General features: G+C 35.7%; 1 protein-coding gene across 1 annotated transcript in view; it reads right to left on the reverse strand.

Moving 5' to 3' along the window:
- Positions 1–24,587, reverse strand: part of LOC136040707 (centrosomal protein of 290 kDa-like) — a 229,687-nt gene that overhangs the window by 50,672 nt on the left and 154,428 nt on the right. Inside the window, exons 27-28 of the mRNA XM_065725009.1 lie at positions 20,194–20,361; positions 9,278–9,483 (exon numbers count right to left, since the gene is read on the reverse strand). Of these exons, the coding sequence (XP_065581081.1) occupies positions 9,278–9,483; positions 20,194–20,361 (374 nt within the window). The remainder of the gene's footprint in view (positions 1–9,277; positions 9,484–20,193; positions 20,362–24,587) is intronic.

The following is a 24,587-nucleotide window of genomic DNA, read 5'->3' on the forward strand; positions in this document are numbered from 1 at the left end:
AAATGGTATATGATGAAATAAATTTTTGTATTTTTCCCCTTTTTTTCTTTTTAGTTTTTTTTTTAGTTTTGTTTTTCTCCTTTATTTTTCATTTTTGTTCCTTTTTTTTCTTTTTTTTCTTTTTTTTTCTTTTTTTGTTTTTTAGTTTTTTAGATTTTTTAGTGTTTTTATTAGTTTTTAGTTTTTTTCTTTTTATTTTTTTTGTAGTTTTTACCTTTTTTTAGTTTTTTAGTTTTTCTTTACATATGTCGTGATCGTCATTTATACTCCCTGTGTCCAGGTCGTCATTTTTGTCCCGGTGCTTTGTTGATGGCGATTGCTAATCGAACATCCCTTGTGTCCCGGTCGCTTTCTCTTTGAGTGTCCCTGTCGTCATTTATATTCCCTATGTGCGGGTGTCCCGGTCGTCATTTGTGTCCCGATGTCCCGGTCTGTAATTTCGTCAGTCGATAACATGACGTCAATCGACACACAAACATTACGTCACTCGACAGATACACACACACACACACACATACAACTTATTTTTATATATATAGATGTGCCAGTGTCCCGGTCGTCATTTGTGTCCCGATGTCCCGGTCTGTAATTTCGTCAGTCGAAAATATGACGTTAGTCGACACACACACACACACACACACACACACACACACACACACACACACACACACACACACACACACACACACACACACACACACACACACACACACACACACACACACACACACACACACACACACACACACACACACACACACACACACACACACACACACACACACACACACACACACACACACACACACACACACACACACACACACACACACACACACACACACACACACACACACACACACACACACACACACACACACACACACACACACACACACACACACACACACACACACACACACACACACACACACACACACACACACACACACACACACACACACACACACACACACACACACACACACACACACACACACACACACACACACACACACACACACACACACACACACACACACACACACACACACACACACACACACACACACACACACACACACACACACACACACACACACACACACACACACACACACACACACACACACACACACACACACACACACACACACACACACACACACACACACACACACACACACACACACACACACACACACACACACACACACACACACACACACACACACACACACACACACACACACACACACACACACACACACACACACACACACACACACACACACACACACACACACACACACACACACACACACACACACACACACACACACACACACACACACACACACACACACACACACACACACACACACACACACACACACACACACACACACACACACACACACACACACACACACACACACACACACACACACACACACACACACACACACACACACACACACACACACACACACACACACACACACACACACACACACACACACACACACACACACACACACACACACACACACACACACACACACACACACACACACACACACACACACACACACACACACACACACACACACACACACACACACACACACACACACACACACACACACACACACACACACACACACACACACACACACACACACACACACACACACACACACACACACACACACACACACACACACACACACACACACACACACACACACACACACACACACACACACACACACACACACACACACACACACACACACACACACACACACACACACACACACACACACACACACACACACACACACACACACACACACACACACACACACACACACACACACACACACACACACACACACACACACACACACACACACACACACACACACACACACACACACACACACACACACACACACACACACACACACACACACACACACACACACACACACACACACACACACACACACACACACACACACACACACACACACACACACACACACACACACACACACACACACACACACACACACACACACACACACACACACACACACACACACACACACACACACACACACACACACACACACACACACACACACACACACACACACACACACACACACACACACACACACACACACACACACACACACACACACACACACACACACACACACACACACACACACACACACACACACACACACACACACACACACACACACACACACACACACACACACACACACACACACACACACACACACACACACACACACACACACACACACACACACACACACACACACACACACACACACACACACACACACACACACACACACACACACACACACACACACACACACACACACACACACACACACACACACACACACACACACACACACACACACACACACACACACACACACACACACACACACACACACACACACACACACACACACACACACACACACACACACACACACACACACACACACACACACACACACACACACACACACACACACACACACACACACACACACACACACACACACACACACACACACACACACACACACACACACACACACACACACACACACACACACACACACACACACACACACACACACACACACACACACACACACACACACACACACACACACACACACACACACACACACACACACACACACACACACACACACACACACACACACACACACACACACACACACACACACACACACACACACACACACACACACACACACACACACACACACACACACACACACACACACACACACACACACACACACACACACACACACACACACACACACACACACACACACACACACACACACACACACACACACACACACACACACACACACACACACACACACACACACACACACACACACACACACACACACACACACACACACACACACACACACACACACACACACACACACACACACACACACACACACACACACACACACACACACACACACACACACACACACACACACACACACACACACACACACACACACACACACACACACACACACACACACACACACACACACACACACACACACACACACACACACACACACACACACACACACACACACACACACACACACACACACACACACACACACACACACACACACACACACACACACACACACACACACACACACACACACACACACACACACACACACACACACACACACACACACACACACACACACACACACACACACACACACACACACACACACACACACACACACACACACACACACACACACACACACACACACACACACACACACACACACACACACACACACACACACACACACACACACACACACACACACACACACACACACACACACACACACACACACACACACACACACACACACACACACACACACACACACACACACACACACACACACACACACACACACACACACACACACACACACACACACACACACACACACACACACACACACACACACACACACACACACACACACACACACACACACACACACACACACACACACACACACACACACACACACACACACACACACACACACACACACACACACACACACACACACACACACACACACACACACACACACACACACACACACACACACACACACACACACACACACACACACACACACACACACACACACACACACACACACACACACACACACACACACACACACACACACACACACACACACACACACACACACACGGGGATATATAAATGACGACATATATCTATCTATATTCACAGGTGGGACATAGGGACACAACTACAATGGCGCGTAACTAATATGGCGCGTAACGACTTACGCGCTCGGGGGGGGGGGGCTTGGGGGGGCACGAAGCGCCCCCACCAACTAGGTGTTGGGGTGGCGCGAAGCGCCACCCCAACAGCTAGTATATATATATATAAGGTGTCTGTGTGTGTGTGTGTCGAGTGACGTCATGTTTGTTGATTGACGAAGTTACACACAGGGACATCGGGACACAAATGACGACCCAACAGCTAGTATATATATATATATAAGGTGTCTGTGTGTGTGTGTGTCGAGTAACGTCATGTTTGTTGATTGACGAAGTTACACACAGGGACATCGGGACACAAATGACGACCGGGACACCGGGACATCTATATATATATAAATAAGTTGTGTTTTGTTGATGGTGATTGCTAATTGAACATTCCTTGTGTCCCGGTCACTTTCTCTTTGAGTGTCCCGGTCGTCATTTATATTCCCTATGTGCCGGTGTCCTGGTCGTCATTTGTGTCCCAATGTAATTTCCTAATTTCGTCAGTCGAAAACATGACGTCAGCCGACACAGAAACATGACGTCACCTGATCCACAGATCCACAGACAGACAACTTATTTATATATATATAAGATATATATATATATATATATATATATATATATATATATATATATATATATATATATATATATATATATATATATATATATATATATATATATATATATATATATATATATATATATATATATATATATATATATATATATACATATATATATTTATTCATATATATATATATATATATATATATATATATATATATATTTATATATATATATATATATATATATATATGTATATATATATAATACATATATATATATATATATATATATATATATATATATATATATATATATATATATATATATATATATATATATATATATATATATATATATATATATATATATATGTATATATATATATATATATATATATATATATATATATATATATATATATATATATATATATATATATATATATATATATATATATATATATTCACAGGTGGGACACAGGGACATAACTACAATGGCGCGTAACTAATATGGCACGTAAACGCTTACGCGTGCGAGGGGGGGGGGGGGCTCGGGGGGGGGGGCGAAGCACCCCCACCAGCTAGGTGTTAGTGTGGCGCGAAGCGCCACACCAAAAGCTAGAATATAATAATAGTAGGAAGAAAGGCTAAGTATAAAACATCTTATTCATTCTATTTGGAGTTACTTGCTATATGCAGATCGGGTGAGTTTACCAACAAAGAAATAATTAAACGAGAAAACAAATTACACAAAACATGAACAAAATTCCTCATGAAAAATATATGAAACAAGTGAAATTAAATGGTTATAGATATTAGTTAATCCTGTAAATTTTAACACATAATGTAAACAAAACCCTTATTACTTTTCACACTATCCTCTCCAAAACTTTAAAAATACAACCATCTTTTCTAGAAATGCTAAGGTTTTGCATACTGTTTTACCCAATTACACGTCATTACTCAAAGGTTCAATTTCAACAGTTGAAAATTATTTTCAAATAAGTTGTTGCTAAATGAGCTTCTTTAGGTCTTGGGGCAATTCTGATTGAAGTACTTGAAACATAACTAAGAATAGTAGAAAGAAAGGCTGAGAAAAGTTTGCTTATTAATTCTGTTTAAATTTGCTTGGTATGTGCAAATTGGGCGAATTGACTAATGGAAATTAACTGCAAGCAGCATTGCAGTTTGTCCTCGTGAAAAATATTTAAAAGACGTAAAACTAAATGGTTATAAATATTGCGCATATTCTGTTAAGTCCACAAACAATATTTGAAAATAATTTAATAAATTAAAAAAAATTGCAAAACTATTCCCATAGGCAGTTTTTCATTTAAATTTTTTGTGTCTGTTGGTGAATCACACCAGCCTGGGTTCTGAGGAAAGCTCATAGGAATTTTTGTTTGGAGGGAAGCTGACTGCTTCTTACTTGTTGATATAGGGATTGATCGTATCGACATCACCAACTGCTACATGAGGTAATAGTGACAGTATGGGCCAGGTAAATCATCAACTGCTACACGAGGTAACAGTAAGAGTCGAACTGCGTTGGATTGCAACCGCAGTGTCAGACCAGTTGTGCAGCTAACTAGGCCAAGGTGGCCTGTTGAATAATTTTTGCAAACGTTTTGTGTTTTCATTTAACATGCAGAATCAGTAAAAATGCTGCAGGCTTCCAAAATTGAACCTGATACCTTCCTTTTCCGAGTCTGGTGCTCTAAACTATTGCACTATCGGAGACTTGTTAGTAGGTAGACGGATATCTTTTTGTTAAATAAATAATTTCAGATTCAAAAATTTGTCTAATAAAATCAACAACTAATAAATGGAGAAACTAAATAAGGAAACAAAACCGTTATCACCATTTATTTTTGAAGGTGAAATGGTTGATCTGTTCACACCTAAGGCTTTTGATTCTAAAGTAGTTGATTGTGTAAAAAAATAAAAATTAAACAAAGACATGATTTTAAAGTCTATTGACAGAAAAAAACAATTACACAGAAAAGATAGAAAAGATAGAAAGAAAATATAGACAGAAAAGATAATTACAATGTCAGATGGCACCAAAGAACCTCTAAAGTGACGAAAATGATGTAATTCAGCAGTTATATCATTATTTGTTAAGGGTATCATTTGATTTTTTTTCTTTGTTTATGTGTTTCTCGTTTTTTAGATAAGGGAGTGAAACTGCAAAATCAATATTTTTTTTGGGCTTTCCACATTTCACATGAGCTTTGACATTTTCCATTCCAACGATTTTCTGTGTACCTTGAAGTATTAAAGCTCTTCCAAATTTTTGCGCAGCGCTAGGTAAATTTAAAGCTCAGCCAATTTTCCCAGGTCAAACAGTTCGTGGTAACGAACTGTAGTAAGGAGCGACCCGGCTCAATAGTAACCAAAACTCTAAAAAATTGAATTTTGATATCAATAGCTACATCAAAAGAATCGCATTTTAATGCTGATTTTAAATATATAAGTTTCATCAAGTTTAGTCTTACCCATCAAAAGTTACGAGCCTGAGAAAATTTGCCTTATTTTGGAAAATAGGGAGAAACACCCCCTAAAAGTCGTAGGATCTTAACGAAAATGACACCATCAGATTCAGCGTATCAGAGAACCCTACTACAGAAGTTTCAAGTTCCTATCTACAAAAATGTGGAATTTTGTATTTTTTGCCAGTAGACAAATCACGGGTGCGTGTTTATTTGTTTGTTTTTTTTTTTTGTTTTTTTTTCTTTTCCCCAGGGGTCATCGTATGGACCAAGTGGTCCTAGAATGTCGCAAGAGGGCTCATTCTAACGGAAATGAAAAATTATAGTGCCCTTTTTAAGTGGCCAAAAAAATTGGAGGGCATCTAGGCCCCCTCCCACGCTCATTTTTTCCCAAAGTCAACGGATCAAAATTTTGAGATAGCCATTTTGTTAAGCATAGTCGAAAACCATAATAACTTTGTCTTTGGGGATGACTCACTCCCCCACAATCCCTGGGGGAGGGGCTGCAAGTTACAAACTTTGACCAGTGTTTACATATAGTAATGGTTATTGGGAAGTGTACAGACGTTTTCAGGGGGATTTTATTTTGTTTTGGGGTGGGGATGAGAAGAGGGGGCTATGTTGGAGGATCTTTCCTTGGAGGAATCTGTCATGGGGGAAGAAGAATTCAATGAAAAGGGCGCAGGGTTTTCTAGCATTACTATAAGAAAACAATGAAAAATAAACATGAAAACGTTTTTTCAAATGAAAGGAAGAAGTAGCATTGAAAATTAAAACGAACAGAGATAATTACGCATATGAGGGGTTCTAAAAATACTTTAGCGTAAAGAGCGAGGTATTTAGGAGGAGATAAATACCTTGCTCTTTATGCTAAAGTATTTTTAATAATTTCAACTATTTATTCTACGGCCTTTCTGATTCAGGGGTCATTCTTAAAGAATTGGGACAAAACTTACGATTTAGTGTAAAGAGCGAGGTATTAACGAGGCTACAAACCCCCTCGTATACATAATAAAAATATAAGGTATGAAAGTTTGTTACGTAAGTTAATTCTTAAGTTACGTGTATTTTTTACTAATAAAAACGTTCATTAAAAATTAAAAGTTCTAGTTGCCTTTTTAAGTAACCGAAAAATTGGAGGGCAACTAGGCCTCCTTCTCCACCCCTTATTTCTCAAAATCGTCTGATCAAAACTAAGAGAAAGCCATTTAGCCAAAAAAAGGAATTAATATACAAGTTTCATTTTAATAATTTATGTGCGGAGAGCCAAAACCAAACATGCATTAATTCAAAAACGTTCAGAAATTAAATAAAAAAAAAAATAATTTTTTTACCTGAAAGTAAGGAGCGACATTAAAACTTAAAACGAACAGAAATTACTCCGTATATGAAATGGGTTGTCCCCTCCGCAATCCCTCGCTCTTTACGCTGAAGTTTGACTCTTTGCCACAATTCTACTTTTTCAAACAATTAAAAGCTTTAGCGTAAAGAGCGATGGATTGCGGAGGGTACAACCCATTTCATATACGGAATAATTTCTGTTCGTTTTAAGTTTTAATGTCGCTCCTTACTTTCAGCTAAAAAAATTATTTTTTTTTTATTTAAATAAAATAACTGTAAAGCTCCACTAGAGTTACCAGAAATTTCATCAGCAACTTTTTTGCCTGCATATGTTCCTAAGGCTGGAGCACCACTTGTTAGAGCAGCTTTACTTATTGTAGCTGCTAATGGTATTAAAAATGGAAGTAAGGCACCATTTTGAAATAGTTGGTGATATTATATAGTTAAACAGACATCTTTATTCTTTTTTTCCTTGCTCAAAATGTTCACCTAAATATATAACCTTTTATAACCTAAGTAGCTAAAGAAACAACCTGAGAAAATAACCCTTGAAACTTGGTTTGCAGGTGAACCCCTTTCCCTCTTCAAGAAATCCTGCACGTACACGTACATATGCACGTACATTGAAAGATTTCCTGTTTGCTATTTTTTTTGCCCCTGGCTAAGTTGGTTGCTTAAGAAAAATACTAGAAAATATATTCAACTTTTGTAGTAAATATTAATTTAACTAATGTAGTAACTATTGGCTTTTAGCTGGTAGAAACAGAATTGTCAGTAAAATTGTTTAGCATTTTTTTTCATTTTTTAAAAATTAATAGGTTGAAATCTTTTTACTGAAAAAATTTTCAAAAAGAGATTCTAAAAAGATTTTTGGTGGTAAAGAGTAAGAGTATTTTAGATCACAAAGACCCATAAGCGATATACAATCTAACGTAAAACTTTTGAACTCTTACCTCAAACAGAGTTTGTCGCAAATCCTTAGCAAGAGCTGAATTCTCAGAGACAATCCTCGTCAGGTCCTCCCTTTCTTTTTGCCATGCTATTTCAAGGCGACTTTTCATTCCTGGAATGCGACTTCGGCCTGCTGACATAATCCTGTCTTCTTCAAGCTGAAAGGGAATGAAAAAGTAACAAGAGAATATTAAAATGCGGCGGTAAATAAACGCCAGATTTTTCCTTTAATTTTAAGTTGAAAAAATACTGGTGAAAGTGTCACACAGAATAAAGAATAAAAGCCATTTGAAAAAAGGGTCTATCCAGGATTCTTTTTTTTAGGGGGGGGAGTGGTACGCAAACAACTGAAAAAACACAAACAAAATTTGTTTACATACATTTTTATTATGTTTTACGAGTGAAACAAAGATTTCAGCGGGTGGATCAAGTTCCGTACCCCCCCCTGGATACGGCCTTGTTTGAAAATGCATATGGTGTTCACACCAAATAGTAGTCAAAATATAAGAGAGGGAAACAAGTTCAGTTTTGTTCATTAAAACTTGGTATCGTAGCCGAATTATATTAACCTGGATTAAAGAAACCACAAATAGGTTAAAAAAAACAGGCTAGAATGGCCATTGATTAAAGCAACAAAATAGTGGTTGCTCTGACCTGGTTGGTTACTTTAGTCTCATTTGCCACTTGTTGTGGTACCTTCATTTTTCTGTAAAGAAAAAGAAAAAATATATCTTGTCAAGATGGGAGATTCCCTCTGTTATATACGGTGACTCTATGGTTCATATCTTCTGATAGAATTGGAGTATCCGAGTTGATACTAATTATTTATTCAAGTTTTACCTGCAACATAATGAAATAGAAAACTGTAAAAGATTGAGTTAGGTGACTTAAAAAAGAAGAAAAATTAAATATAAGAACAGTCATTTTTATAGCCATCATAGACAACGAAAATCGAAATAAGAAAAGGAAATAATTGCCAGGGTTGGCAATTAAGGGAGTTAGGGGATAGATTACCCCCTTATCCATATTAAATCCCAACAACTAGAGTTCTGGTAATACTCTTTTTGTATTTGATTTCATGAAAAAAAGAAAAAAAATGTCCCCAGCCCCTATATTTATATTTTGACGAACTCGTTCTCAGTAATAGTAACAGATAAACCGTCATCTTAAAGTAGGGCTACCTTCTCAGCCTATAAAAATGGAAGCTGAAAAACAATAGTATTCTAACTGTGATAACGACAGACAGTTTGAAATAAGAATGACATCTATAAAGGCATGTAATGATAAACTATAGAAGAACGGTTTAAAAGAACATAAAAGACAGGAAGAAGATACAGACATCTGGATTTATTTCTTGTGCAATAACGATACAAGTCCAAGCTGTGGACTGCATCGGTAGGTTCCGGAGCTAAAGAAAAAAGAGAAATATCGCAAAGAGAAAAGAGAAAATAACGCAAATGGAAAAGAAAAGAAATCGCAAAGAGAAAAGAGAAAATATCGCAAAAATATAAGAATAAATATCACAAAGAGAAAAGAGAAAATATCGTAAAGAGAAAATATTCGTAAAGAGATAAAAGAAAACTGTCTTAGACTGTCTTAGAGCAAAAAAAAGTCCTAAGCGGTATGGGAATAAATGCTCGGAACAAAACGAGCAAGGTGCTATATCAGAACAAAGACTCAGAGCTATGGGGATTAATTGGTGATGTAGGATTATATGAGCTTTAAAAAAGCGTCAGACTGAGTCAAAGTAAACACGAGCGAAGTTCGACTTTTGCAAAAAATAAGTTAACTCTCTGAGTTAAGTATAATTGGTGACTTAATCAAACTTCAACGAAAGTACAGAAAACTTCTAGTTACATTAAATTTTACAAGATAAACATGTACTTTTTTCAAGTAATGCATTTAGTTTGCTGAAGTGATATTTGGAGGTGAATTAATAACTTCTTAACTGATTTCTGCATGTTCGGAAGGAATAGATTTCAATAGGTAACATATTCATGAAAATTTACAGCATATCAAACAAATAAAACTAAATTGACTGTTTTAAATACAGTAAAACATAAAAAGAATAAATTTTGTATAATATTATAATGGAAAAATTATTTAAAGCGTAATTAGTTTTCTATAAAGCGCAAAAGAACAATCTAGCCTATTGACGCTTTAAAGGGCACTCCCACTCTTAATTATTATAATTTCTGTTCATTTAAGATACATTTACTGTAAGACTTAATCTTAAGACATATTCGTTTTAGGCTTTACTTATTGTATGACTTTACGACTATTATCATAGTCAGACTTTATGACTTTATTACCTATGCTGCTTAATTTCTTCTCTTATTAGGTTTTAATATCGCTCTTTGCTTTTTTGAAAAATTGGTTTCTGGGAAACATTATAACATTACTTTTATCAAAGAACATATTGTGCTATAGCAGGTATATCGGGAGTTATAGGAAGTAGGTGGTGCCCTCTTATAACTTCTGAAGGTATTAAGTTTCGATTTACTTATTTCCAATGATTAAAATACATGCTATTAATTCAAGAAAACCTCGCTTCCAACAAGAAAAAACTTAACCCAGAAACTTTCTAGTACAGTACCTTTCCTGTTTTTGTTTTGATGTTCTTTTTGATTTCTCTTGATTTAATTATCCATTTTTCATCAATCTTACTTAATCGCTTAGGGGCATTTATCCCCCTTTCACGTTTTTCACTGCATTCAAACTTCACTCTTCTTGCCTCCATTCTCACTCAATTACCTGATATTAGATCCGTATTTAATTACGTTCAATCTGGATGTGACCAGAATAACTTATAGTAGAAAAACCAAGTTTTTGCGCAGATATACAATTTCTGGTATAATTCAAAATGCTAATTACCGATTCTATTGTCTTCAAGTTAATTTTTGACATTGATTAAGTGTTTGTTGTAAGTTTGTGATTTCTCAAAATAAATCGCACTTTTTTTTATTAACTAAAATATTTGTAAAATGAACAATTTTGATTATTATATCGTGGGTCTTAATTACCATACCAATATAATGGATGTAATTTGTCAACAGTTTCAAAAGAAAAAAAGAGTTAAAAAATACGCTTGAGTTCTTCAACTATAAGATGTTCAGTAACGAAAAAATAATTGAAGAAAAAACGGGTTTAATTTTTATAAAGCAGTGACACAAAATAAAATAAAAACTACACTTTAGCTAACAAAAAATAAAAATACTCCGAATATTTCTGCCCTACGTCCGGGAGCCTTTCTCAGCGGAACAAAAAACAACAAAAAAGGAGAAAATTACAACAATTTAAGAGTTTTTTTTAAGACATTATAAAAATGCCACGACAACTAAACCAACATAAAAAATATAAACAATAAAATATATAAGAAACAAAACTCACATTATAAAACAAACACTCCCGCACTGACTGTAACTTTAGAAAAACTGAAGTGATTGTTTATATTGGCACTTTCCTCTGCCACAATCGATGTATAAATGGGAATCTATTAAAAATGAAAATTATAAATCCTTGCAACAATACGAAAAGAGTATTAATGTTGCAAGTATTTATAATTTTCATTTTTAATAGATTCCCATTTATACATCGATTGTGGCAGAGGAAAGTGCCAATATAAACAATTACTTCAGTTTTTCTAAAGTTACAGTCAGTGCGGGAGTGTTTGTTTTATAATGTGAGTTTTGTTTCTTATATATTTTATTGTTTATATTTTTTATGTTGGTTTAGTTTGTCGTGGCATTTTTATAATGTCTAAAAAAAATCTTAAATTGTTGTAATTTTCTCCTTTTTTTGTTGTTTTTTTTCCGCTGAAAAAGGCTCCCGGACGTGGGGCCGAAATATTCGGAGTATTTTTATTTTTGTTAGCTAAAGTGTAGTTTTTATTTTATTTTGTGTCACTGCTTTATATATAAAAAAATTAAACCCGTTTTTTCTTCAATTATTTTTTCATAAATGGAAAAGCAGTGTGGTCTAAGAAATTATTTAGGATGTTCAGTAAGTATTAAATGGTCAGGTCTATCACTTCCACTGCACTTTCGTCTGCTTGCTGTGCCATTACGTCAAGCGTGCTAAAAATTTTGGGGGTTGCTTACGGGAAAATGTCACCCAATCATGGTCGTACACACAGAACTTCTATTAGTTCTCTAATTACACTTTGACCTTACAAATAAGCACTCAAAATAATCATTTGCTGCATTTGCTGGCATATTGCTGCAAAGCTCCATAGGCCTCGGCATCGGAAATATAGTCAGTGACACAACTAGAATGGGTGCCACCCAGAGTGAATTCTCAAAGTAACACCCCCTTTTTGAGTCAAATGAGTAACCACCCTCTTCCAAGCCTTAAAACAGACTAATTTAAAAAAATTATGGGATAACGTTAAAACTATTCTGCTGTATTGATTATTTTGTGTGAGATTATACTTACATCACTGTGGAACAGTAAAATACTAAAACATATTTAATAGTTTAATTAAGTCCACTATGATTATTTAATTGATGGTTTAAAGATTAACGATAGTGAATGATTTAAAATGACTTATTTATGGTTTAGGGATGAAAATAAATTAATTCTGGGTACTCCAGTTTTGTGCCTCACAGAGTGCAAGACTGCGGTGTCTGAGGCTCTCTTAAAAAAAGACTAAAATATTCAGTTTTCGAATAGAGAGCACTTTTTGAAAATAGAATGTTTTTCCACAGCCGCCTATTCCACAAGAAGTTGCCAGGAAAAAATACAAGGAAAGCACACTCTTCTTTGCAAAGAGCCCATATTCAGGGGGCTCTTTGAAAAATTACTATATAGTAATTTCCTTCCACATGAACCCCCTAATAACATTTAATAATTACTGACTTAGTGCAATCACCCCTGGGAAAAAAGCATTAGAGGAGACACATCTAGGCCACCCATTCAAAAAAGGGATTTCTCTTGTTATTCAAGAGTAGGAACTGTAATTCCTATACAGGATTTTGACCAGGTTAGTTAATGCGATACAACTTCTATTTTGAACTGACGCCACTGACGTTTTTTTGGATTTTTCGAATTTTCGAATGTTGTTTTTCGAAATGTCCATAAATGTGTTTTTGCAATAAGTTTTTACTATTAAGATGGACGAAATTACAAGTTACTATTCCTGAATTACCTTCGATTAGCAATTACCCCTCACCATGAAAATATTTTTCATAAAGGTTTCTTTAAAACTTTTGGTTACTATGGGTTGTAGATCACTTTTACTAGTTTACACCTATCACATCTGTGATTTGTATGGCCATTGTCCACTATCTTTCAGATCTTCAAACATTTGATGGTCTTTGCTTCCTTCAACTTCGAACTCTGGAGTTGCATTAAAATTAGCAGGTTGTTTAATTTTACAAAACAATAAAACCGTTAAGAAGTCAAAACGAGGATATTTACGGTATTAATTTTGAATTAACTTAATTCTTACTCGAGATTTTTTGTAATATGGCTTGGTCAAGTAAGCATGAGGATTCCACAGTAGTGCATTTAACTTTAGAACCAACAATTTCCACTTTCAGATTCAGACTTCGCTATACCACATCGTTTCTAACGGTTTTTTCATGTCTTCAAACCTCAGAACTCGATCTCGAAGGAACGTAATATGTTTTGGAAGCAACCCTTCACTATTTTTGTTCTCTTCACTCCGTGCCACCAATTAAAAGAGCCACCATGGTGGTCCATACATCTGCGTCCCCCTATTTAAACCAATGGTTATAGTTTCTACTCCTATCAAGTTAGTAGTATCCCTGTATGCACCACAAGCAGAACCCTATCAACTACTCTTTTCTTCCTTAGCGGCTTAAGATAATGAAGAAGGTTTGACGGCGATTCCCCCAATGTTTCCATCTACATAACCAAAGTCTTAAATGACGTTATTGATAACTATAGTTTTAGATAGTGACATGTTTTCCTTTCCAATGAAACTTTTTTAGCTTCTAAGCAGTTCTCCATTGATTTCATGAAATTTATATCTGATGTATGAATCGAACATGAGACCCATGATTTCATATGGTAAAAGAACAAAAAGATCCTTGACTGAAACAACAAGTCGTTGTTGTTTCAAAACATTCTAGGCAAAAACATTCTAGGCAATCAATACATTGTATCTGGAACGCTAGCCAGCTGATGTTAAGTGTCACAATATCATAAGAAGTTATTTGCAAAGTAAATTTCTCTGTTGAATTTTTGGTAAGTGTAACCATTGACCTATTTCAGGCCCCTTTTTTGGAGCTTGTATTGATCTCCAAAAAATTGTAATGAGTACAACCATCCAGGTAACATAATTGTAATGTAAATGTCCTAAGCATGTCGGTTTTCTATTAATAGGCTTTCGCATGAGCTTGGGCCCCCACATTCCCATCCAGGACCCAATGCCCCCATCAGAACCCCGAGTCTCCCTCTAGGCCCCCATATACCCCTCAAGCGCCCCTATACCACCCCTAGTTTTTGCCCCCTCCCTCCTTAATTTTTTTCTTTTCTTTTATGAATTTGTCCAGATTTTAAGAGGAAGACCTTAATTTCTACAGCTTGGTCTTAATTTCATAAATTTGTCAGGATTTCTATTCATTGATTATAATTTTTTAGAGATTGGCTATAATTTCTAAAGTTTGGTCTGTATTTCTATGGTTTAGTCCTGATTTGTATGGTTCGGTCAAGATTTCTTGGGTTGACCCGTATTTTTATGAATTCACCTGGGTTTCGATGCATTGGTTGTGTTTCTACAAAATCCCCTGAATTTCTATGCATTGATTATGATCTCTATTGGATTTTTCTGGATTTTTATGGATTGATCATGTTTCTACAGTTCTGTGTTAATGTGTCTTCTGTTTTGTTACGTATCACCTTAAAAGGTTTTTTTCAAAGCGTCTTCTGTTTTGTTACATTTCACCTTGAAGGTTTTTTTTCAATGTGTTCTGTTTTGTTACGTTTCACCTTAAAAAATTTTTCAAGTGTTTTCTGTTATGCAAGGTTTCACCTTAAAAGTGTTTTTTCAATGTGTTCGGTTTGTTACCTTTCAACTTAAAAATGTTTTAGTTTTTCAATATATCTTGTGTTTCTTATGTTTCAACTTAAGAGTTTTTTTTCAAAATGTCTTCTGTTTTGTTACGTTTCACCTTAAAAGTGTTTTGTCAGAGCGTCTTTTGCTTTGTTACGCTTTAAAAGTTTCTCTTTCAAAGTGTCGTCTGTTTTGTTACTTCTCACATTAATTTTTTTTTCAATATGTCTTCTGTTTGATACACCTTAAATTTTATTTTTCAGTGTGCGTTCTATTTTGTTAAATTTCTATTTCTGTTTAACCTCAAAATTTTTTTTAATGTATCTTCTGTTTTGTTATGTTTACCCTTAAAAGTTTTTTTTCAATTTGGGTTCTGTTTTGTTACGTTTCGCCTTCCAAATTTTTATCTGAAAGTGTCTTTTGTGTTGTTACTTTTCATTTTAAAACCCACACGGAATTGGTAGGTTTCACCTTAAAATTATTTTTTTTCAAAGTGTCTTCTGTATTGTTACGTTTAACCTTAATTTTTTTCAAAGTATCTTCTGTTTTGCTGCAGCTTAAAAAGTTTTTTTCGAAGTGTCTTCTGTTTTGTTATGTTTCACCTTAAAAGTTTTTTTTTCAAAGTGTCTTCTGTTCTGTTACATTTCACCTTAAAAGTTTTTTTTTTCAATTTTTTTCTGTTTTGTTACATTTCACCTTAAACGTTTTTTCAGTGTTTTTTCTTTTTTTATGTATCACCTTAATTTTGTTTCCGTCTGCCTTCTATTTTGTTAAGTTTCACCGTAAAAGTTTTTTCCAGTGTGTCTTCTGTTTTCTTGCGTTTCACCTTAAAAGTTTCTTTCCAAAGCGTCTTCTGTTTTGTTACGTTTCACCTTAAAGGTTTTTCTCAATGTGTGTTCTGTTTTGTTACGTTACACCTTCTAAATTATTATTTCGAAGTGTCGTTAGTTTTGTTAGGTTTTACACTAAAAAATTCTTTCTAAGTGTTTTTCTGTTTTATTTGATTTCACATTAAAAGTTTTTTTAAAGTGTCTTTTGTTTAGTTACGTTTCACCTTAAAACCGACATGGAATTGTTAGGTCTCACCTTAAATGTTTTTTTTTTCAAAGTGTCTTCTGCACTTTTACGTTTAACATTTTTTTTTTTCAAAGTATCTTCTGTTTTGTTACGTTTCACCTTAAAAGTTTTTTTTTCAACGCGTCTTCCGTTTTGCTACGTTTCAGCTTCAAAATTGTTTTCAAAGCATCTTCTGTTTTGTTACGTTTCACCTTAAAAGTTGCTTATTCAAATTGTCTTTTGTTTTGTTACTTTTCACCTTAAAAGTTTTTTGTCAGTGTCTTCTAATTTGTTACGTTTTATCTTAAAATTCATGGATGGATTCACAGAAATCCTAGGCATTGCATAGAAATCCACAGAAATTCATAAAAATTGGTGTCAACCCTAGAAACCAGACCAAACCACAGATATCAAGACAAACTGTAAAAATCAAGACTGGTCCATCGCAAACCAGAAAAATCTCATTGGAATCATAATCATACAAAGAAATTCAGCCAATGCTTAGAAATCCAGACAAATTCATAAAATTGAGGGCCATTCTAAAAACCCAGACCAAAGCAGAAAAATCAAATCAAACTATAGAAATCAAGACCAAACTGTAGAAACTATCGCCAACCTCTAAAAAATTTATAACCAATATATATAATCCTGACAAATTCATAAAACCAAGACCAAAATATAGAAATTAAAGCCCTCCTCCTAAAATCTGAACAAATTAGAAAAAATCATTGGGGGACAAAAACTTGAGGGGATGAGGGCATTGAAGCCCTGGAATAGAATATGAGGTCCTAGAGATGAACTTGTGGCCCTGTTTGGGAGGGGGTATCGGGTCTTGGATGGGAAAGTGGGGACCCAAACTCATGCACAGGCCTGTTAACGAAAAATTGATGTTCTCAGGACCATTACATTACAATAATAATGCTCTTTGCAGTCATTACTGTTTTTTGGAGATCAAAACAAGTTTCATTAACCATCAAAAAATATGTCTGCCTAGTAAACATCCCAAATCACTATGTTATGCATATTCTCGGAATGGTGCCAAAAAAGGTGCACCAAAACAGATCACTTATAACATTTACAAAAAATACAATTTAGAAATTGATTGCGCAAAATAACTTGTTACAATATTGTGACGCTTAACATCAGTTGTCTAGGGTCCCAGAAACAATACATTGAGTGTCTAGAATGTATTTCTAAAGACAATGACTTCAGAAATACATTCTCGATTGACCCAACAAGTACAAAGACTTGTTGGCTCATTTGAGTAGCATGTCGTTCTTTTACCATATGAAATAACGGGTCTCACGTTTGATTCAATCATCAGACATAAATTTCATAAAATCAATGGAAAACTGCTTAGAAGCTAAAAAATATGTCGTTGGAAAAGAAAACATATCACCACCTGTAACCGTAGTCAATAATAAAACCATCTATGACTTTGGTTATGTAAATGGCAGCATTAGGGGAATCACCGTTAAACCTTCTTCATGAACTCAAGCCACTAAGGAGGAAATGAGTACTGGATAGGAATCTGCTTGTAGTGCAGACAGGGATACTATTCATGTTCCTCATTTTTGTTGGTTGCTGGTGCGGGGACTTTTTGAGACCGAGACGTGTTGGAGTTGCTTTAAGAGTGAGTACTGTGTCTTGATTTAGTTGCATAAAACTAAGATTTTTAATTACTTTAATCTGTTAATTGTTGAAAAATGTCTAGTGAATATGTAGAGGTAGGGGATGATTATCCCAATTAGCTTGTGTGATTGACCTTTGACTAGCCCCAAAGAAAGTCCAAAAGTTCTGAAAAAAAATTTAAGGATAACTCGACCAAAGGGCACTGCTATTTAAGTCCAAGCACATAAAACTAATAGTCGTCCCACCACAGGGATCCCTCTAAGGGTTTGAACTATATTTGTGTATGTATTACCATGAAAGACTAAAATTGGAGAATATCGACTTTCACTGTTGTATACCGACGTATAACAAATACGTCGGTAAAAGATAAAATATTTCATTTATTTTTTGTACAACTGGACCTTTAAGTTTAGTAAAGAGCAGTTGGCCCTGTAAAAGAAATTTAGTGATTGGCCATAGGAAAATTAGAGGAAGATAAGGAAATTGGAGAAATCATTAAAATATGAACAAAGGATTTGTGAAGTGGAGCAAAATATTACTGGTAATAACTTGATTAACGATGGTCTTACGGACTAGGAAAGCAGATAGTAGGTTAGAGTGAAATCCGGTAGAAGGGTTTTAAGGATATCAGAGTCAAAATGTGACCTAAATTAACAACGACAACAACAATAGTTTTCCTGTCATTATTTGCCATATATGATGGGTTAATCCAAACTAATTTGCTAGTGATACTGAACTTAAAAAGCTTTCGCATGCTGACCAGGTGTAGTACTGGCACCAATCTCTTGATTCTCTACCTGGGGTTGGGAGTGAAATTTGTGGTCGGGGGGGGGGGGGGGGGGAATCTTCCAATGATTGAATTCACACTGAATCATGCTGAGCTTCCATTGCCTAAATTAAATACCCTATTCTACTAATAATACATGGAGAATATAGAGTCTGCCCTAAATTCCCAAAAAATAAATAACAGATGAATTAAAGCAAAACCTCATTAATCCAGATAATAATAAATAAATAACAGATACTAACATCAGTTGCTATTCATTGCCGTTAAAATTATTAAATTTCATTGCCGTCATTGGGGGAATGATGCCATCTATATAGCCAGAATCATAGATGGGCCTTGATCAAAAAATAAATAACAGATGAATTAAAGTAAAACCTCATTAATCCTAGTTTGGAGTTCGGCTACTTTTATTTCCCATTCCGATTTTTCATTTATGTATTCTGTTTTCACTTTTGAAGCTTCCATTCGTGCTTCCGTCAGCTCATCTTCTAAATTTGTTATCTGGCAATGAAATTCTTGAAGTCGTTGATGAGTATCTTCGATCTATAACATAAAAAGCAAAAGTTAAAAACCCCAAAGTTAAAATAAAAATTCTAATCGAAAATTATAAACCTCATTTCTTGAATAAAAAGCTTATTTGGAGGTACAGGACTATGACGAATTAGTGTATCATTATGATATCTGGTTAGGAGACCAGGTCTCCTTCAATAGGAGACCAGGTTCATTCATTTATTTTTTCCTATAAGGGAGCTAGATTAAATGTAAGCAAGAATCAACTTTTATAGAGTAAAACAAAAAATTGAATTAAAATTATCAGGGGAACCTATCACAGATTAATTTTAGAAGGCCTTTTTCAAAACTGCGACGTCTAAAATTTATCTCAAGCCATTTTATTATTCCACCAAAAACTATGTTTTGAAAATCTTAGTGTTAGATCAAACTGTTCGTGGCAACGTACTGTAAGTAAGGAGCGATGCGGCTCAATAGTAGCGGATGGAATTTTGATACTTATCCAAAATGTGTAAAAGTCATAGAATATAATAGTACCCATCAAAGGTTACGAGCCTGAGAAGATTTGTCTAATTTTTTAAAAAGAGAACAAACACCCCCAAAACATAGATGCTCCGGTGTAAACAAATGTCGAATTTTGCATTCTCTGCCAGAAGAAATACTTGGAGGGCACCTAGCCCTCCTCCTACGTTATCAAGAGATACATTAATTCAAAAACGATCGAAAATTAAATATAAAAAACAATTTTTTCAACTGAAAGTAAAGAGCAAAATTTAAACTTAAGCAAACGGAAACTATTACGTATATGAGGGGTGTCACTCCCTCGTCAATACCTCGATCTTGATGCTAAAATATTTTAGTACCTTTAAACGAGCTATTTATTCTAGTTAAACTTCCTTTGCGATTCAGGCGTCATTCATAAAGAGTTACGACAAAATACGCAGTGTAAAGACGGAGGTATTAACAAGGGAAAGACCCCCCATGCATGTAATAATTTGGTTCATTTTAGGTTTTAGTGTTACTCCTTAATTTCAGTTAAAAAACTTTTTTTTTATTTAGTTTTAATTTATAGGTTAATATGACGTGTTAATATGGGTCAATCCTATTTCCTATCATTCACCCACCGTCACTAATATTAAGATAGGGCCAGTATTTACAATAATAGGAATTTGAAATCAGTTGAATCTAAACGCTCTAGCAAAAGAAAAATAGTGTTTACAATTTAAAAAAGAGAAAACAGCTTTTACTTTCCACAAAAAGGTAAAAGATAAATATTTAATTTGTTCCCACGAAAAAAAATTAAAAACTACTCCAATGAAAATGTCATATCAATCAACCCGTCAATTATTAATTTAGAAAAAAATCAAGCTTTTCAGAAATGGTAAGCCAGCCGAAGCTAATAAACAAAGAAAAAAAATTAAATCCGTAAATCTACTCGATCCACCTACAAAAACAAGGTCAAAGGACTGTTTAAAAATAAGCAATAAAAATGGTATTCTGATGTTAAAATCTATGTGGCAGGCGACTAGATCAGCCTAGCTTCAGCATACCTGAACCTGCTGAGATTACCGCCAGTAATCTTAACATTTCCTCACTTCCATCGTCCAAAGCCTTCCAGTATTGTCTTATCAATTACCAGCTGTAGTTGTGGTTTATCAGGTACCAACTACTAATTTTGCCCGTTCTTTATCCTCTATTTCCCACTGAGGATTGAGAGAAGTATTAGAAAGCTAAGAAAAAGAAATTGCCGAGATTAGATAATTTCCACAAATGTGAAAGAAGAGTTGCAACTGAATTCAACATGAAACCAGGGTTGTCACTGAAAAAGTGTCACTAAATTCAGTGTGAAATTTTTCCTTGTGGGATTCATTCCCTCCTTCTTACCAAACAGAATATAAGCAGTTTGAATCCTCTTTCTATAACCCACTCTCTCCACAATATTCTAATCCAGTATCTGTGGACAGTAGGGTACCCCAAGGTACTCTCCTAGTTCTCTTCCTTCTCTCAGTTGTGCTTGGCCACATCGATAAGGAGTTTTAGGACAGATAGAAATTTTCGATGACCTAACTTTGAATTTTTTGAATCCTGCTTTAAATTGCTTGGTGTAACAATTTCTTTCTAATTAAAGTAGAGTATCCATATTAAAAGCATCATCTATAAAGCTAGTAGGTCTAGCTCCCTTCTTAGACTCCTAAATATATATGACATTCCACATGTCCATTCTTTTAGAAATTATCCTTCCATTGAGAACCTTCATCTTGAATATACTCGCCCTGTTTGGTACCCTGGCATTTCCCAGGAAAGAGTTAAATAACATGGAATCCTCTAAAAAAAGAGCCTTGAGAATTGCTTCTAAAGATAGTGCAGTTCCATACTCTCTTCTTCCAAAAAAGGTAGATAAGAAAAACTTGGTTGCAAGAGGGGTACGTTGTGCCTCTGATTTCCAAAAATAGATTGACCAGCCCTTGCATGGAAAACTTTCCCCCCAAAAAAAGAATTCCACGCCCAGGCTCCTCCCGCCTCAGGCTGATTCTCAGCCCCGTGGTAGAACAGAAAGATTTCTGAAACAGGGAATGAGTTAAGTAAATATTATTAATATGATCTTCAAAGAGTGTGATGAAGAGTAAACCTCGGGATGTTTCTCAGCCCGTTCCTATCTTGTCCCCTGTTTTTAAATACTTTATTGTTTGAGACTGTTTTATCTTTTTGTTCTGGTTTTGATTTTAGAAACGAGTTGGGTCCCTCGGGGCGTGTGATAGATATTTTTTTATTTTAAAAAATCTAAAAGAAAATATACGAGCTCATTTAGGTGAAATAAACGTCATGAACTACTACCCGTATGGACGCTTATTGTAGCTTTTTATTTTAAACGAAAGACTTCGGCTCAATTCATCAGACTAGAGGCTAAAGAAATTTACATCTTTTGATCATACAACTAATAGTGTGTTTACTGTTACTTTTTATTTAAGCTGTGTAGCTCATACAACAGCAGTTGCCACGGCTCATTATACTTGATGACCGTCGTAAATTTTAGTTGACTACGGTATGTAAATTGAAGCAAAAATCATGGTTTGAACGCTGGCTGCAACCTATTAAGGAATAAACTAAGGCCCATAGTAACTGAAAACTAAAAAACTATTGAAATAAATAAGTACATTTTAGATCCTAGTAAATGGCGATCCTTTCCGATCAAAATTTCTTTCAATAGGACTTTTATTAGTTTTCAGTGACTATGGGCCCTGGTTCACTCACTACTAGGCTGTAGCTACCATTGCAACCATGATTTTGGCTTCCACAGCTGAGTGTCTGGCTCAGCCAAGGCCAATCCTTTTGCTTGCGGCCAGGGTGTCTTTTGGCTCCCCTCTTTTACAGAATTGGAAAATTACGACCCAATAGAATATTTGTCATATTTTGATCACCCAAGAGAAAAACTCATTGCTCTCTAAGGATGTAACGTTTTGAATATATGTTCAAAATTGCCAGTTTTTTTACAACTTTGTTGCCAAATGACGACGCTTGGTATACGTTGGCCAAACTTGGCATAGATTACATCTTTTTTTCTAACTGTCAACCAATTACACTAGTTCAGGATCCATTTGTTTTAATATATGGCAATAACGAAAGATAACATCAGGCAGTGTAGACAATATAGAGGCGTTGTTCTTAAGGCCGATACTTCAATTTCCTTCTTTACTCCGATTGGAAGGAATTGAAACATCAGTTATGGCTCTTACTATTAGATCGTGAGAAATGTTATTTTAAACTACTTATTTGTTGTTTCTTGCTGTAGCATAACGAATAGATGAACTTCACTTTATCTGACCATAGTAAACGCCCAAATCACCCGCTTCTTTATTCAAAGACACTTTTTGAATAAACTTTCTTAATTTAAATTGTTTTCCCGAAAATTTGCTTTACATTCTAGGCCCTAAAAATCAAAGAAACATTGTCAAACAAGATTAAATGATCCGGAACAAAAAAAAAAATGTTTTGATAGAGCTGATGTGAAATTTTCAGGTTTAAAATTCTGCTTTAAGGTAGACAAAATAGAATCTTGATGTTATAATAATCGCATTTTAAATTCTGGTCAGTAAGCCCCACATAGGAGCTTCCGCAAGTACATGGGATCTGATAGACTCCACTTCGCTGTTCCACTGTAGCTCAATCCTTTCCTGAACATAGAAAAATACCCAAAGCATTACTACTCTTTATAGCTATCTTTAAATAATTACTTAAGATTCTTTTTAAGTTTTTCACCT

The sequence above is a fragment of the Artemia franciscana genome, chromosome 21 (genome assembly GCF_032884065.1).
Source record: "Artemia franciscana chromosome 21, ASM3288406v1, whole genome shotgun sequence".
Lineage (NCBI taxonomy): Eukaryota > Metazoa > Arthropoda > Branchiopoda > Anostraca > Artemiidae > Artemia > Artemia franciscana.